The sequence below is a fragment of the Neofelis nebulosa genome, chromosome 16 (assembly GCF_028018385.1).
Source record: "Neofelis nebulosa isolate mNeoNeb1 chromosome 16, mNeoNeb1.pri, whole genome shotgun sequence".
In the NCBI taxonomy this organism is placed as follows: domain Eukaryota; kingdom Metazoa; phylum Chordata; class Mammalia; order Carnivora; family Felidae; genus Neofelis; species Neofelis nebulosa.
In genome coordinates, this window is record NC_080797.1 from 16,770,960 (window position 1) to 16,788,186 (window position 17,227).

The following is a 17,227-nucleotide window of genomic DNA, read 5'->3' on the forward strand; positions in this document are numbered from 1 at the left end:
CGGGGGCGGGGACCGGCCCTGGGCACTAGCAAAGTACGGTCTCCTCTTGGTTCCCTGGTCCTGAGCTGCAGGCCTGCCAGGCCAGGGTGGCGCACACCGGGGCTCCGTGCCAAACTGCTTTCTCTCGAGGGCCCCTGGCACGGCGGGGGGGGGGGGGGGGGGGGGGGGGGGGGGGGGCGGGGGTCAGGGGTGGGGGGGGCGGGGGAGACAAGGTGTGTGACCGGCCCGGTCTGCGTGCCTACCAGCGCCCTGTCCGTTTGTCCCTTAGGGGGAGCTGACCATCACGACCGACATGGAGGACCTGTCCGTGGCTCTGTTCTATGACACTGTGCCCGACACGTGGGTGGCCCGGGCCTACCCCTCCACGATGGGCCTGGCGGCCTGGTTTGCCGACCTGCTACTCCGAATCAGGGTAAGGACTGTCTCCGTGAGTCACAGCAGGCCCGGCCCGCCCCACCCCAGGCCTCCGGGACTGTGGCTGAGAGAGGGGTGGGAAGGGGCGGCCGTGGGCCCCGCCAGAGGCCCCCACCGGCCTGGCCCGTGTCACAGCAGGGCTGGACGGGCCCGGCCCACGCCACACAGATGCCTGACAGTGCAGGTGCTTCCTGCAGCAGGGAGGAAACAGCGGGTCCGAGGCGGGGGCAGCTTCCATAGACCGACACAGCCCTTTCCGCCACAGCCCAAAGACCCAGGGGGAACCCGTCGGGGAGCCGGCTCATCAAAGCCTCCTTCAGGCCCCCAAGTTGTCCTCAAAGGTTGAGCCCCCCCCCCCCGCCCAACGCCCCTCTTCCCGTTCCATTTTAACCGGAGTCGGCGGGTACCGCTGTGGCACAGGTAGGAGGCCGGGCCTCACTGACCCATCTGCGTGGCTCGGGAAGGTCCGGGAGTCACCCCGATGGCGTACTTCCACCAGGAGCTCGAGGCCTGGACAACGGACTTCGCCCTGCCCACCACCGTGTGGCTGGCCGGCTTCTTCAACCCACAGTCCTTCCTCACGGCCATCATGCAGTCCATGGCCAGGAAGAACGAGTGGCCCCTGGACAAGATGTGTCTGTCCGTGGAAGTGACCAAGAAGAACCGGGAGGACATGACGGCCCCGCCCCGAGAGGGCGCTTACGTGTACGGGCTCTTCATGGAAGGTAACGGGGGTGCCGCTCCTGCTGGGCTGGAGGAGAGGCAGTGGCTGCAGGGGCGGGTGGGAGAGGTGCGCAGGGGCGGGTGGGCCCGAGGCCCGGCGCCGGCCGGGGTTGGTGGCACGGCTCTGACGGCACGCTCAGACGACAGTCTGGAGCCCGGTTCCGCTTTGCCAAAAGCGGCGTGAGCACCTGTTTCAAGGCAGTGTGGGGCGTGGCCCCCACAGGACAGCGAGAAGCAGGCAGCCCCGGGGGCAGCCAGATGTCCGGGGGCGCCAGCCACCCCGTCCTGCACCCGCTGAGGCCGCCGGGCAGCCCCGTCCCTCAGACCCGTGGAGCTGAGTGGCAGCTACCGCACCACAGACCTCCGGCCCACGCAGCGACTCACGTCGCCCCCTCACCTAGGGGGTGCAGGGCTTGGCCAGCAAGGGCTCGGGGCTCCCCGGTCCCCATATCAGAGACAAGCACAGCAAGAGTCGTTCTACATGTTTATTTTGGAATTACAGACAGGAAATACAAACACCATTAACAGGGTGAGTAGAAACAGAGCAGTCTGGTTAAAGGCAAATGAAAGTTCCGTGTGCACATACATGTAACCACGTGCACTGTGCGTGCACACGTAGGCTAGACGCTACATATGAAGGGCATCGGGGAACGTTAATCTCCCGTAACATTCAGCCGGAGGTACGATTTCCTGCCACCGAAATTAAGAAGGCTGACGGGTAGGTTCTGGAAACACCACAAATGTAAACGGGTGGCCCCGAGAGCTTTAGGCTGAGCTGTCCCTCAGAGGCACGTGGCGGGGTCCCGGGGGGCACCGCGTGTACCGCATCCCATCCCGGGCCTCCGCTCACGGCTCCGCTCCCAGCCACCCCTGTGCCAGTCCAGCCCCGGCACCCCGCCGGCCCCCGGTGTGGCTCACGGCCAGCACACCACACGGCGCCCGGGCACAACCCCACGGGCCCCCCTGACCTCGCTGCGCTGTCCTGCAGGAGCTCGCTGGGACACCCAGACCGGAGTCATCGCCGAAGCAAGGCTGAAGGAGCTGACGCCAGCCATGCCCGTCGTCTTCATCAAGGCCATTCCTGTGGACCGCATGGAGACCAAGAACATGTATGAGTGTCCTGTGTACAAAACACGCATCCGCGGCCCCACCTACGTGTGGACCTTTAACCTCAAAACCAAAGAGAAGGCGGCCAAGTGGATCCTGGCGGCCGTGGCCCTGCTCTTACAGGTCTAGCCTGGCTGGCTGCCTGGGGCCTGCAGCAGGCCCCCTGCTTCCCCGGGGCCAGATCCGAACCCCGACTTCAAACGGACAACAGAAGCTCAATCTTGCAACGGCCACTGATTTTTATAGAAACTGCAGGTTGCTTTTTGTTCTAACTAACCCAGGCACTTTAGAACCATGGAAACGTGGCCTAGCCAGAGGGAGGGGGCAGTGTGGAAGAGTGGGGCGCGGGCTGGATTAAAACAGCAAAGTCACTTAGCTGTGCTTGTCTGATTCACGGGGGCCGGCCTGCAGCTCAGCACCGGGCAGCCACCAGGGGCCTGGCACGGGCTTGGGGGTGAGGCCCCAACCCCCAGATCCCGACCTGCTGGAGGGCCGTCGGGTTTGTCTTCTCCCACAAGCGGCACACAGGCTTTGGGGGCGGCGGTCACGCCCTCTGGCCTGAGGCTACACGCGCACCACCCGCCAGTGAGGGGACAGGGTGTTCCCTCCCAGGAGCTGCCACCTCCACACAGTCCCCTTCTCCCGGAGACACGGAACCTCTCTGGGTTATGACAAAGCCCCTCCCGTCGCCACAGTTTGGAGACCTGCCACTCCAGAGGCCACTTCTCCCTCAGGCGGAGCTGCACCTGCCCGCTTTCTAAACCGTGGGAACAGAACATACCAAACATGGACGCCGGGCCCCCCCTCGGAGGGCCGAGTCCTCAGAAGTCACTCACGTGTCATTTCCACAATAGCGGAGTCCACGGGTCCCTTCTTGGCGGACTCGGCACTTCCTTTCCTCCTGCCCTGGGGTCCCCTCCTCCCCGGGGGGGATTCGGCCTCCACCGCCTAACTGCGAGCCGGGGCCGGGGAATCCTGGCTTCCAGACAAGTGAGGCCCCCCCCCACCCCCGCGGTGAACCGCGATCCAGGGGACGCTCACGGCAGCGGATGCGGGAAGGCCGATATCCCCGTCCCTTAAGACAAGCCCTCAGCCTGTGTTTCAGGCCTTTGAGCTTGTCCAGGGAGTCAGGACTAAGAACCGTCCCCCCAGGGACACAGCCTGCTGCACACGGCGGGGGTGGAACGGGCTGGAACGACCCAGCTGACACCACAGGCCCGGACTTTCCGTGGCTGTTCCAGCTATGTGAGCGGGCTGCCATTTGGGGCTGGCTGGGGTAGCGGCACAGACAGGACGGAGTGAGGAGCCAGAAAACCGGGGCCACGGGGAAGGCAGCCAGGCGGGCCCGCAGACCCCAGAGAAGATGGTCTCCGGGGAAGCCCACAGGCCAGCGCTCAGGCTCAAATGCGGAGCAAAGGGAGCCCTCTGGGAGTATCTGGCTTTAGGCCAGGTCCCATCTGATCCTGAAGTTTCGTGGAAACTTTTTTCCAAGCATTCTCACCAGAGCCACAGGAGCGGAGACCCCCAGAAGACCTAACTCAGAGGGCGACAATTCACAACGGCCCTGGGGCCCGGGAGCTCACAGAAGAGGGAAAATTGCCCATCAAATCCTCCCGCGGGGACTGAGGGTCCAACCCCTTTGGGGCCACCCCTCAAGGCAGGCAGGACTCTGGGCCACCGGACCAGGCTGCCAGGCAGCCACTCTGCTGACCAGGAGGGGTCGCTGCTGCCCTTCGTGTCGGAGACAGAGGGCCAGGGAACCAGAGGGGGCGCCGGAGGGCCAGAAAGCCGGCCACTTCTCAGACTAGAGAGAAAACTAGTGGCCACCAGGCAACTCATTTTTAATCCCCGGTAATAATCCCCAAATGGGAAGGTTTTCCAATTTGCCTTTAGAGCCTGAAATAAAACAGCAATTTATTCCACACATATTGTGGGTAGCCAACAAAATTATCTCCCAACTTTCCAAGAGATGATTCACCTTTGGGTTGCAATCTGGTGCCGGGGTGGGGGGGACAGGCTAGAAGCCCGCCCTGCGTCTGAAGGTGCCAGCCTACAGCGCCCCCCTCTGCACCAAGCCCCCACCTCCTAGGGGACCGGAGGGGCTGGCGGAGAGTGCAGGGCTGGGGGGGCCCAGAGCCGTCTTGAGGGAATTAACAGAGACAAAGGGAGCAGCTGAGTGTGGAGGGCACAGGCTCGATTGCTCAAGCCAGGCTGTGGCACAATGTTTACTCTGGTCCCACAGAATCTGCAGGAATGTGAACGCTGTTTACCGAAAGCCTCTCTCCAAACAGAAACCCAGCGCCCTGGCACATTCTTTTGGCTTCTCTAGTCTAATTGTCCCACAGGACAATTTAATAACTAGTATGAAGGCAAACAGTGTTAACTGATGTGCCCCTGCCCCAAAGCAGCAGAGCCACGGCCCCGACCCGATTCCCAAACACGACTCCCACCCACTGAAGCCTGCACGTCTGCCGGCCCTGGGGAGGGGGAGAGGGGAGGGGAGAAGGGCTGCAGATGCTCTCGGTCTAAAACGAGGCGCCAGAGCGCTCCGTGCACACAGCCAGAGTGTAGATGAGGCCGGCCTTCCAGAACCCACGAAGGTGACCGCCAGCACCAGCAAAGGAGACACATAAAGGTGCTTCTGGGGCAACACGCAGCGGTGGAAAGCAATCTGTCCCCCCCACAGAGGATGGGCCGCCAGACCCTGGGGCTGAAAGGCCTTCTCTCAGGAAGGCCTCTCTGTGCAAAAGGTTCAAGCACCTGGAGATGAAGCGATTGGGCAGCAAGGTTTTGCAATCTGCTCCTGAAGACAAGTGGGGGCGGGGGCGGGACCTTGGCCTTTGACAAATCTACGCAACAGGACGTGAGTTTCAAAGATGCCCCGCTGTGAGGTGTTTAGAGCAGATCCAATAAAAAGGGGGTTCATTCATTTGCAAAGAGAAAAACCTGAGGGGAACCCACAGATGAAAGGAGGCTTGGCTGACGGTCACCGCACAAGTGTGGACCTTAACCGGAACTTCAAACACATGGAAAAACCTTAATGAAATAAAAATACTTCTAAGACGACTGCAACTGTGAACACCTTCAGGGTATCTGATGACACTAAGGGATTCCAGCTAATGTCTCAGGTGCCACACTGGTGTCATGTTTGGGGGGGGGGGGGGGGGTTTGTTTTTTTAATAAGAGACACAACATCTAGGAGGAAGGGAATGGCAACATACGTGCATTCTTTAGGAACATGGGCCAGTACGTAAATATCAAAAAACAAAACCAGATAAAAGAGTTAAAAGTGGCTGCGGGGAAGGGGGAGGGGGAGGGGGAGGGGAGCGCAAGAGGACAGGAAACAGCTGCAGTCTGTCAGTTTTCTAGCCGTGCTTTCTAAATTTGTGTATTATGTGAATAAAATCAAAAGTAATTAAGATAGAGGAAAAACGGAATGATGAAGTTAAATGCGAGGTGGTCTTAATGGCAGAAATGTGGCTCCAGCACCCAAGGGAGCCGCTGCCGCCCGAGCCCCACTCCCCCTTCCCTGCACCCCCACACCCGGGGCCGGTCCCATCCGGGGCGTCTGGGGGCGAGGGCAGGCTCCCTCGGGAGAGGCCCCCCCCCCCCCCCCTACCGGCAGCTGCACCCACCAGGCCCCCCCCGCCTGGCCTCCCTGCAGCCCCGCTCGCGGCCGCCTGAGGACACAGCCCACGGCTCCGGGCGCCAAGCGGCAGCCTCCGTCCCTAGATCCCTAGTGGCAGGCTCCTCCTGAGTGGGCACGGCGTGTCCGGTCTCCGAGCGCCCCTCCCGCTGCCGTCGCCCCGGCCCCGCTCCGTGCCGCCCAGGCCGCCTCACCTACATCCGGGCCTCGAAAACCTGGATGGCGACCATGGTGACCCGAGAGACGGAGCCCTCGGGCCCCCCGCGAGGGGTCCTGGGAACCCCCCCCCCAGCCCGAGGCGGAAGCCACCAGCCCCCCACCCCCCCCACCCCCGTGGCCTCGCCGGGCAGCACCTGTCCGTCCTCAGAAGAAGTTCTTGATCAGCGGGGTCACCATCTTTACCCACAGCTTCACCTGCCGACTCGGCTGCTCGAAGGTGGCAGACGATACCACGCCTGAGCACAGGTAGAGCTGCTCCTGCTCCTGAGGAAGACGAACAAACCATCAGGGCCTCGCGGCGCGGGACGGACGACGCGACGTGTGGAGCCCCCCCGGGGGCGGAAGGGGGACGCTGGCCCGTGGGCCACCCCTTCCCTGGCAAACAAGCCCGGGAGCCCCGGCTTCTATGCTTTCGGAACGCACGGGTGTATGGAACAGGCGACACGGAGGGAAGTACAGCCAGTAGGAAAAATACTTGCAAGTGACCCCACTAAACGAGGTCACTAAACGAGGTAGAGCAACTCGCAGGCACGATTTTTAATTTTAACTTTTTAGGACTTTTAAATTTTTTTTAACGTTTATATTAATGTTTGAGACAGAAACAGAGCGCTGAGCGGGGGAGGGGCGGGGGAGACACAGAATCCGAAGCGGGCTCCAGGCTCCAAGCGGTCAGCACAGAGCCCGACGCGGGGCTCGAACTCATCAACCGCGAGATCGTGACCTGAGCCGAAGTCGGACGCTCCAGCGACTGAGCCACCCAGGCGCCCCTCAAAGACACGAGTTTTAAACGGGACGGTTTTTCTTTTCTCAAGTCAGCAAAAAGTGGCTTTGTGATATCGTGACCCTGTGCCGACAAGAGGTCGAGGAGACAGGCGATCTCGTGCACTGCTGATGGAAACGGGTCACGCCTGCTTTCTAGACAGCAACAGGTACGAAAGCCTTAGGAAGCTCTGCTTGCAAGAATTTATGCCAAGAAAGGGGCCCCTGAGTGACTTGATCAATGAAGTGTCCCACTCTTGATTTCAGCTCAGGTCACGATCCCACAGTTCGTGAGACTGCGCCCTACATCGGGCTCTGCGCGGACGGTGCGGAGCCTGCTTGGGATTCTCTCCCTCCCTCTCTCTCTGTGCCTCGCACACTCGCTCTGTCTCTCTCTCAAAATAAACGTTTTTTTTTTTTTAAAAAGAATTTATCCCAAGAAAATAACTATGCACTCAAGATTTTTGTATGCTGATTATCTGTCACAGCAACATTTATGAATAGGGGAAAAACTGGAAACCACCTAAATGTCCAACACCAACTAGTCAAATATAATAAACCCCCAAGACCAACCAGCATTCACCACGATATAATCGTGTTCTAGAAGAACGACACAGAATATAATCCTAATGTCATTAACAAGAAACAAGCTATGCCTCTCACAGGCACAAAAAATGAGAGGGAATCCTCAGAATGACTTCCATGAATGGAGGAGGAGGTGTCTTCTAAGTTTTCTTCATGTCCACGATGAATGTTTACTTTATATTTAAAAAAAATTAAAAAACAAAGAAGCCTTCTCTTAAGCTGTGCTTAGAATCTTTGAGAGGAAGCTTTTTTTTTTTTTTTTTAAAAACAATACACCCTCCCAGTCCTGTGTTCCCATTAATAAGGTATTTGAAGAAGCAGCGGGAAAGTGACCCTGACCGCTTCCACCACTCAGGGCTGAGAGAGCGATCCCTCTCTGGACCTTGCATCACTCCGTCTAGAAGACACCAACTTCATCATAAGGACCGACTATCCCGCAACATCATAAGGACTGGACCGACCGGCCTCGAAGGCCCCGCCCACTGTAGCAGCAGGGGGCACCAGAGGGAGCACGAGGAGGGCACAGCCAGCCCACGGTGCCAGGGAGCTCACGCTCCCTTCCCGGGGGCAGCGACGCCCCAGCGAGAGCAGGGCAGAGGACACCTCACCCTCCAGAACACGAGGAAGCTCTGGGAAGTGTCCACGTGGAGGGCTGCGCAGACCCGGGGCCCCAACTGCATTTCTCCTGCATGGTTTTCAGGCTCACGGCCTTCGCCACACGGGGCGGGGCGGGGCAGGGCAGGGCACGGGTGGCACGACTACGCCGGGTGGGCTCTTCTAGGACAGCTCTCACCCTCAGGCCTCCTAACGGCAGCAGCGAGGGCCCCAGTCTCCAGCTGGACGTGCCTGCCAGAGCCGCCTGCTGCTCGGAGGGCCGGTGTGCAGATGTCTCCACAGACCCAGCTTTATGTGTTCAGATGGATACTCAGCCAAGAGTTCAAATAAATTACCAGAAACACTTAAGTTTCCTCATAGACCCCACAACGGGGCTGGAGAAGGAAGTCAGCTGATCAAGGTCACAATGCTGTTCAAGGGAGTCTTTCTTGGGTCACAAGTGGTAAACCGTGTTCTCTGAACAAAACCAGGAAGCTTTCAGTTTTTATCGTGTGTACTAAGTCAAGGGAGGGACTTCGGATTCTGATAAAAATACCTCTCTATTCCCAAGGCCCAGCGTGCTACAAATAGGACCCTTCCCAGTATCCCAAGGAGAGCAGGGACATGGGCAGCTGGGGTTTTCGGGACTTTCTGGGCTGTGGGGCCACTGTATGGCTGGGCAGCCCCAGGATCAGGCACTATACGGGCCACCTGGCAGGGTGGGGGGAGGGGGGCGAAGTCCCAGCATGCAGGCATACAGGTGGAACTGCCTAGAAATGAGTCTCTGCACTCCAAAGCCACAGAAATCAATGTGCCCCTGAGGAAGGGAAGAGCTAAGAGCTGCAACAACCCTCCCACAACCCAAAGCCCCTGGGATTCAGGTTTGGGAAGAAAAGGAAAATATCCCAAATATGTCATTTGGGGAAAGAGCTGCTGACCGCAACCCGCCCGGCTTTTCTCAAGATCCAGGATGTGGGTTCAATCCCCTTCCTTGGGCAGTGGGGGGGGGGGGGGGGGAGGGGGGGGGGAGCGGCCAGTACCAGGACCCTGGGCACAGGCCTGGGGGACGCGCCCCCACAAATCAACCCAGATTGTGGAGAACTTGTCCCGGCCCGAGGCCAAGTTCACACCCACAACTCTGTGCTGACCTAGGGCGGAAGTTCACGCAAGTCCAGCAGACCCCGCCGGGGTGCGGCCCTGCCCCCTCACACCAGTGGCCCCGACTGGAGCTTCAGCTCTGAGGCTTCCTCATTTTCTGGAAGCCTCACGGTAGCAAGAAACCTGCTGAGCAGATCGGATTCCGCACCGGCCACCCAGAACACAGCCACCGCCACTTCCTCTCGCCCCTGGTCGCAAAGGCCTTCCCGGCACCAAGGCCCCACTGGCCGCTGACAGGATTCCCAGATGGCAGAAGGCAGGTCCCAGGGAACAAGGCAGTTACCGTTTCCTTGTCCAGCAACAAAGGCTCCAACCGTTTCGCAACACTAATTCCCAAACACTGGAGAATAAAAGCTTAACAAAGTCAATAGCCGAAGCTTCTGAGGTCTGGCCTACAGCAGCGTTATCTGTATTCCTATGACTCAGGAGGGAAGCTGGCACCTTCCATGGAAAGGCTTTGCTGTAAAGGTCACAAATTCACGAGCCCACAGCACCGCCCTGGTCTCCCGCACAGGCACAGCGCTGGCGCTCTCCGAAGTCCAGCAGCACTGCCACAGGCAGGCACAGAGTCCCACGAGAGCACCAGGGAATGCTCGGGAACTTTCTGTTTTCCTCTGAATGTAAAATGAAATATTACACCACAGAAGGAGGGCCAAGACAGCTGCTGACTCTTTGGCAGCGACCTGCCCCGGTGAGGAAACCAGGTTCTCCCCACTGCTGCTTCGGGCCCGAGCCGGCCGGCAGCACGGGGCCCAGGGTCTCCAACCCCAGCTCAGGACAAAGGGCTGCTCTCCCCCTTCCGAGTGGGTCTTCCAAGGGAAGCAGGAGGATCCTCGATGGGCCACCTGTTCCCGATGGCCAGCATACCCGGTGCCGAACCACCAGAGCACGCCCCACCCCCCCATGCTCAGGACAACGCTGGCCTCTCGTCGCGGACAGAGGAACAGAAGCCCTGTCCCAGCTGCGAGCACGAGGAAAATAGCACAATGGTTCCAAGACGCCGAAAGTCCCCGAGGAAAAGGGGGCCTGTTCTGCCAATCGCCATCCCCCTGCCAGGGGGAGGGAGCTGAGGCAGCCAAGGGTTTCTGCTGGGTCCCACACATCGCCCACCTCCAGACTCTGCAAACACACCACGAGGGAACCCCGCTGCTGGCTGGCACACTTCCAGACCCTCCCCATCACCTCCTGCGCCTTCAATCCCAAGCCAGAGCACTACCAAAGGAAACCACCGGGGAGTGAGACGGAACCCAGGTGATCGGTGCACAGGGACGCTAGGGCATATGAACCTAGGAGCAGGACTGTCCAAGCCCTGGCAATGACTCAGTTCTCCACGAAGCCCCTCTGCACTGGCACTCAGGGCTCCTTACGAGGTCTGTCTCTTCTCTGCGTCCCCTGGCAGAGACACTGGCTCCCGGAGTACCCTTCCTGCCTGTGTGGCAAACCTTCCTGCTGAGGCTGCTCGCCCGAGGCCCCGGGGCCCCGAGTGAGCCTGGCTCCTCCCCCTGGTGGCCCTTCACACGGACGGACGTGCGTTCTTACAAGAGGCTGGGGACCACAAGGGATTCCTAATCTGCGTCCATGTCCCAGTGAGAAAACAATGCTCTCCTCCCGCACTGAAAGGATCCCCCCGGGGCTGTGGGGTAGGGGCCCCTCTGGGGAGCGGCCACATCTCAGGGCGGCCCCGCAGCAGGTTTCTCTCGGGACTGCCACCAGCGCACTGGGAGGACTCGCTTCTTTCTCACACGGGAGGCGATGGCGGAGACGGCTCTCGGGGGACCCGGTGAGGTGAGCAGGGCCGAGCACCCAGCTACCCACCCCTCACCCCAGGAAATCCCACTCGTCCCGACCAACCTGGTGAAGCTGCTGCTGCAGGGCCCGGCTCTCCGTCACTATGGCGATCTGGGCCTCCAGGTCCCGGTGAACTGACCTGTACCCAAAATTAGGAGAGCCAATCAACGTGAGGCAGGGCAGGCTGCTCCCTGCCAGGTACAGCCAGAGGCCTGCAGGGAAAAGGAAACGTGCAGACAGGAAATGAGCATCTGCTGAGAGCCTCTCCATGCTTCGCTTCGTTCAACCTAAGGGAAAAGCAGCCCTGCCGGGAAGGAGCGGTCGGGCAGGACGTGCTCTCCGCCCGGGCGCTGTCAGGAGGGCACGGACCCCCGGCGTTCCCAGGAGGCCGCCTCCTCCTCTCTTGCCCAAGCACGGCGAGAAGTGGGCTCTCCAGGGAACCCCGAGGCCGCTGCTCAGGTTCCGCTCTCACGGCCCCGTGCGGCAGCCCCTCCCGGAGACCTCAGGGCCCCTAGGCCCCCCCTCCGAACTGCCTCAGCCACATCTTGGCCACTGAGACGCGGAACCCACCCTGGCCAGAGGCTCCACGGTCCCGCCACGAGCACTGAGGGGACGAAGTAAGTGCACCAGAGTCCAGTCCGTACCTGCTTCTCGGGAAAGACACCCCCCTGTGCTAAGAAGGTGGACGAGGGAATGGTGGCTCATCCACCCAAGCCCGCAGGCGCGGGGCTGTCCCACGCATGTGACAGAGGCTCTTGGTAAGCACAGGTTACGCCGTTCTGCACCCCTTCCCACCTAGGGACACGCGATTCTCCGACTCAGGCTGCCGACACACGACGCCCAAAGGGACACCAGAAGTGAGTGCCTGCTGGGGACCCGGGGACATCCAACCAGACAGGCAAAGCCCACGAGAGGCCAGCAGAGGAGAGAGCCCGAGAGGTGCCGTAAGCTTCCGTCCCACCCCAGAGAACACTGCTCCCCCTATCTTGCCAGGAGATGAGCCAGCCGACGGCACAGCCAGAGAAAAGGCCAGGCAGAGGATGAGGCGATGGGGGGTACAGGGTCCTGCCTCGTCAGACGACAGGCAGGTCTTCCACTGTGTCCTCCCATCCCGAGTCCCAAGGCCTGCCTGGACGGCCCAGTGCCCATCACAACTACTTCTGAAAAGACTGTCCCAAACCTGACCTCCCCGGGACATCTACTGCCCTAGACTTCCTTCCTCCTAGGCGACCCCAGACCTGGGTCTGGCCCCCGTCTTTTCCTGCACATTACACCCAGGACGCTCAGCCCAGAAAACCCAGCCCAACATCCGGTGCCCAAGTTGGCCGCGGCTCCCCCGCAGGGTTCCCCTGCTCAGGGCCAGCCTCCTCACACCCTCCCACCGCCGCTGGTCCCTCCTCTGCCAACACGGCCCTTTCAAAGGGCCCACGGGCGCGCATGACCATCGTGAGCGAATCAACGACGTGTACTACACGCCAAGGAGCCTAAAATAGAAGGCCATTTCCTAATTCTCACTCAGAGCAAGAGCATTTCCAAGAATATCTTGGGTAAGAGATGACGGTGCTCTGCTGCCTGTTCCTGTAATGTGCTCGACCCTCCCCCCGGCCCCCCCCACACACAGGGGCCACATCAAAGCTGCTCGCCTGCCTGTATCGCTCAGGCAACTGCACCGTCCCATGGGGCCACTGCTGCACAGGCAACCACTCGGCTCCCCTTATCTCGTGTCAAGAGACCACGGGGTGGGCCAGATGCCCAGCGAGGTCCACTGGAATGGCTGCGCCCCGGCCACTGCAGTTCTGGCTCTCTGCCTACGCCAGGCTCCGCCTCTCCTGCCCCTCCTCTCCACGCAGCCTGGAGCTGGGGGGACAGGGCCAGGGACAGAGGAAAGGCCGCCTGCCATTGCTGTTCCAACTCTTGCGATGGGCTCAGAAAGACTGAAAGGCACCGGGGCCGCTGAGTGCCGCCCATCCAGCTGGCTCTCCCAAGCCCACTCTGATGGGACAGGGCCAGTGAGCGGTAGGGAGGCCCGACCCCAGCTAAGGCTGATGTGAATCACGCCATCCTGAATGTGTCCATCCAAGGCTCCTGGACTGCGGGGCCCGGCGGGGAAGGCCGACAGGACCCGGTCCTGTGTGTACTTTTTATTCCTGAAATCTGCCTAAACGTAGACGGCTTCCTCCTGAGGCAACCTAGGGGCCAGCCATGGGAGGTGGGCGGCCCATCCCTGGCCCCCTCCGACAGCTCCTCGTGCCCGCCACCGCTCCCCAGCCTGCTTTCACTACCGGCCCCTGAAGAGCTTCCGTAGACCCGTTTTTCCTAATCGCCAACCCCGAAAGCTCTCTTGTTCTCCGATGAAGGGGAGCACGCAGCCTGTGACCGCCCCACCACCTTCCTCTGTCGGCCCACGTGGACCACGATCTTTCTCCACCCAAAGGGCGTAAAGACCACAGATGGCGAGGCCCCGCTGTACCCGTGCCCCAGGGGCTCAGGAGGCAGCCCCAGGAACAGCCAGCCCCTCTGGGTGCAAAGCTCCACAAGGCGGATGTCTAACCCCTGGGCCAGGCCCCCAGGACAGTGGGAAACTTTCATTCGGGCAGGAGCTACAGCGGGTGCATCCCTCCTCCGGGCCTGAGCGGGGGAGGGGCGGGGGCTCAGGGCACTTCCCAGCAGGGCCAAGAGCCTGTTATCAAGGCCGGGGCCTGACCTTTGTGCTAAACACCAATCACTCTACGACCTACCACACTCTGTAGCCGAAGGGACCACACCGATAGCACAGAGGGGACTGGCTGGGGACGGTCATCAGGCCCTGAGAGAGCATCCTGGGGGGGGGGGGGGGGGGGGACAGGCAGATGACTGGACTGAGACCCAAGGCTACTGCTGGCTCTAGGCTCTAGAAGGAGAACCCCTACTCCCCCCACCCCCACCGCCCCTGGGGCCACCTCTGCTGCTGTGCCTGCACCTCCAGTCCCTTCGGCACGCGGTCCCAGCATCGTGCCACAGAGTAAACCTGGTGACTTGATGGCTCCCACGGTGCTCACTCACCGGGCCTCGGGGCCTTCCTGATGGGCCCCGGCCACCTGCCAGCCTCACCGCCCCCCACGGCCGCCCCCGTCACTCGTCATGCCTCTCGAGGTCTCAGGGCTTCACATTCCTGCTCCCTCTGCCCGGACCCTTGGGCCGGGGACTGCGTTCAGTGTCCCGTCCACAGAGAGGCCTTCACGACATCCCCATTTAACAGATCTGTTCCCTCCCCTTGCTCTGGTCTTCTCCATAACCCTCTCCACCACTGGACATTGTATCTGAATAGAGTCATCGGCCCATTATTTGTTTCCTATTAAACCAGACATCCTGAGAGGACAGGGGCTTTGTCTTGTCCCCAGTGACTTATTCCCAACCTCAAATGCTGCCTGGCACAGAGCAGACACTCAATAAATATTTGTTTAAACAAATGAGGCCAAAAGTGCATCTTCTGACACATGATGATGAAGTACAAAAAGCTCTGAGTTCTAAAGCGAGAGCTCAGGAACGCTTCTGAGTATCACTCCAAGGAAACATTTTTTTTTAACCTTTTTTTTACATTTATTTATTTTTGAGAAACAGAGTGAGACAAAGCGTGAGCGGGGCAGGGGCAGAGAGAGAAGGAAACACAGAACCTGAAGCAGGCTCCAGGCTCTGAGCAAGCGGTCAGCACAGAGCCCGACGCGGGGCTCGAACCCACGAACCGTGAGATCGTGACCTGAGCCGAACTCGGACGCTCAACCGACTGAGCCACCCAGGCGCCCCAAAAAATTTGAACTTACGCACCCCTCCTTCATCTCTGCCACAATATTTGGCAATAAATTTCAGAGGCTCTCAGACCCGTATAAAAATAACAGGGAACAGGAGACATCACAGCCTTGCGCTCAGAGGAATAAGCACCCGCCTGTTACACTCCGGGCCACAAAGAGGCTGTCTGCCCTGGTGTGCACCTGCCGGCACCCAGGTGAGACACACGTGCCCTGGGCACACAGGGCGCGGCTGCCCGGCCTGCTCTGCAAGCTCACCTTTGGGCACTAGGCCAACCGGCAGCCTGTCGGGAAAGCAGTAAAAATAGTGACAATTCTCACAATCATTAACAGATTCCTCTGTCAGCAGGAGCCAGAAATCTCTTAATCCCACGGCCCTGCCCCGCCCTAGCCACACACCATGCTCTCAGTGCTAGGATACCACACCCAGATGAAATCGAAGCCGACACCTCAAAACTCATTTTCTGATCCTGCCCCTGAAATGTCCTCCGGCGTGGACGTGGCCCCTGCCCGACGGGGCTGCGGCAAGGCCTGGGAAGCCGCGTGCCTCTTGCTCCAGCCAGAAGCCCCACAATGGGACAGCAGATCAGGCCACTCCCCTGCTGGAAGCGGGAGAGGTGAGAAGCAGGCCACACACACACACACACACACACACACACACACACACGGCACCCTCACTCAGGCACCCCTGGGGCTGCTGCCTCTCCAAGACCTCAAGAGGTTAGCTTGTTGGCACGGCACGTGGCCCATCCGGTGCTGACGACCGCCGAGAAGGCCACTCTGCACCTGGCCCCTGTACCCCACTCTCCACCAGGATCGGGTTCCAAAGGGGAACCCCTGTAGCAGCCGAGGTGTCCTTCGGTAGGTGGGTGGAGAAATAAACTGTGGTCCGTCCAGACAACGAATGTTACTTAGCACTAAATGCCAAGAGCTGTGAAGCCACGAAAAGACGTGGGGTTTACGAACCTTAAACGCACCTCACTAAGTGAAAGAAGCCAGTCTGAAAAAGCCACGGGCTGTGTGATTCCAACTGTATGACGTTCTGGAAAAGGTGAAAACATGGAAACAGTGAAAGGACCAGCGGCTGCCAGGGTCTGGGGGGAAATGGGAGGGACGGACAGGAAGCACGGAGGGTGTTTAGGGCAGTGAAACCCTCCGTATGATACAGTGACAATGGGCACATGTCCTCCTCCGTGGGAACTCATGAACGCACAAGATGAGCCTCAATACACAGCGTGGACTCTGGGTGATAGCACGTGTCGACGTCAGCTGATCGGTGAGAATGATTGTGCCTTTCTGGTGCCGGATGCTGACGGGAGGGGGGAGGCTGCGCGTAGGGGGAGGGGGGCGGGGTAAGGGCAATCTCTGTGCCTTCCTCTCAATTTTGCTCTGAACCCAAACCGCTCTAAAAAAAAAAAAAATTAAGTCTCCTGGAAGTAAATACATGAAATAAGAGTACAAATTGTCACCTAAAAGGGAAAAAATAATTCCTTAAGCCGTGAAGGGCCACGCCGGGCACTAATGCCCACGCAGTAAACCGGAGCGGGTATGGAAAGAAGAAACGTGGCTGGACGCCCGGCGCCTCTTCAGGTGAGCCGCAGGCAGCACTCGTGGTGTACCCTGCTCGCGGAACCTCGCCCAGGCTTCCAGACTCCAAGTCTGGGGCCTCCCCAGCAGATCACACGCACACAGGGGCCTCCTCAGCATTCCGAATGGGCGGCCTTTGCAAAACCCCGAAGGACACTAGACAAACCACGTGGCAAAACTCTCTGGGGTACGTGCCTTCAGACAGCGGAAGGTTTCTCTGGTACTTTGAGGCAATGTGAAAATGGGGTAGAAGGGCACCCGGGGGCTCAGTCGGTCGAGCGGCCGACTCTCAATTTCAGCTCAGGTCGTGATCCCGGGCTCGTGAGACCCAGCCCTGGGTCGGGCTCCTCAGTGAGCACGGAACCTGCTGGGGATTCTGGCTCTCTCTCCCTCTGCCCCTCCCCTGCACACTCTCTCCCTCTCTCCAAAATAAAAAAATAAAAATAAATAGATAAAACACAGTAAAAAAAATTTTTTAAGCGATCTATGCTCCAGTCTGCTATGGGATCAGCCAAGCATGCCAGTGAAACACGCCTCTACTCAGGAGCCCACCGACCAGAACAAGTGCCGTTTCCACAGCTCCCTTGCTCCGTCTCTCCAATGACACCTCTGAACCACCGTTTGACATCCTCACACTTGATAGGCAGGAGAAGGCTGAAGGACGCCCCCCAGCCCTTGGAACTCCCTGCCATTCCCTGGCACCTGCTGACCGGTACGGTCACTTCCACGAGAGGATGCCACCTCCCCCACCACCCCGGCCTGTTAGCTTCCTGCGGGCAGGGACCACGCAGACTGTTCCTGCATCGTCACACTCACGAGGCCACCGGTAGGTTCAACGCAGAGCCCCTCCCTGCCCGACTCC

General features: G+C 59.9%; 2 protein-coding genes across 4 annotated transcripts in view; one reads left to right on the plus strand and one right to left on the minus strand.

Moving 5' to 3' along the window:
- The window catches only part of DNAH17 (dynein axonemal heavy chain 17), a 103,275-nt gene extending 100,656 nt beyond the window's left edge, over positions 1–2,619 (plus strand). For both annotated transcript variants that reach the window (XM_058704186.1, XM_058704185.1), the window contains 3 exons: positions 269–412; positions 914–1,139; positions 2,126–2,619. In XM_058704186.1, the coding sequence (XP_058560169.1) occupies positions 269–412; positions 914–1,139; positions 2,126–2,373 (618 nt within the window). In that variant the 3' untranslated portion in view covers positions 2,374–2,619. The remainder of the gene's footprint in view (positions 1–268; positions 413–913; positions 1,140–2,125) is intronic.
- Positions 2,082–17,227, minus strand: part of PGS1 (phosphatidylglycerophosphate synthase 1) — a 35,709-nt gene continuing 20,563 nt past the window's right edge. Inside the window, exons 8-10 of one of the 2 annotated variants that reach the window (XM_058704187.1) lie at positions 11,057–11,205; positions 6,244–6,373; positions 2,082–2,218 (exon numbers count right to left, since the gene is read on the minus strand). In XM_058704187.1, coding sequence (XP_058560170.1) covers positions 6,254–6,373; positions 11,057–11,205 — 269 coding nt within the window. In that variant the 3' untranslated portion in view covers positions 2,082–2,218; positions 6,244–6,253. Of the gene's footprint in view, positions 2,219–6,243; positions 6,374–11,056; positions 11,206–17,227 lie in introns of those variants that run through there. The other variant, XM_058704188.1, reaches the window with a different exon arrangement.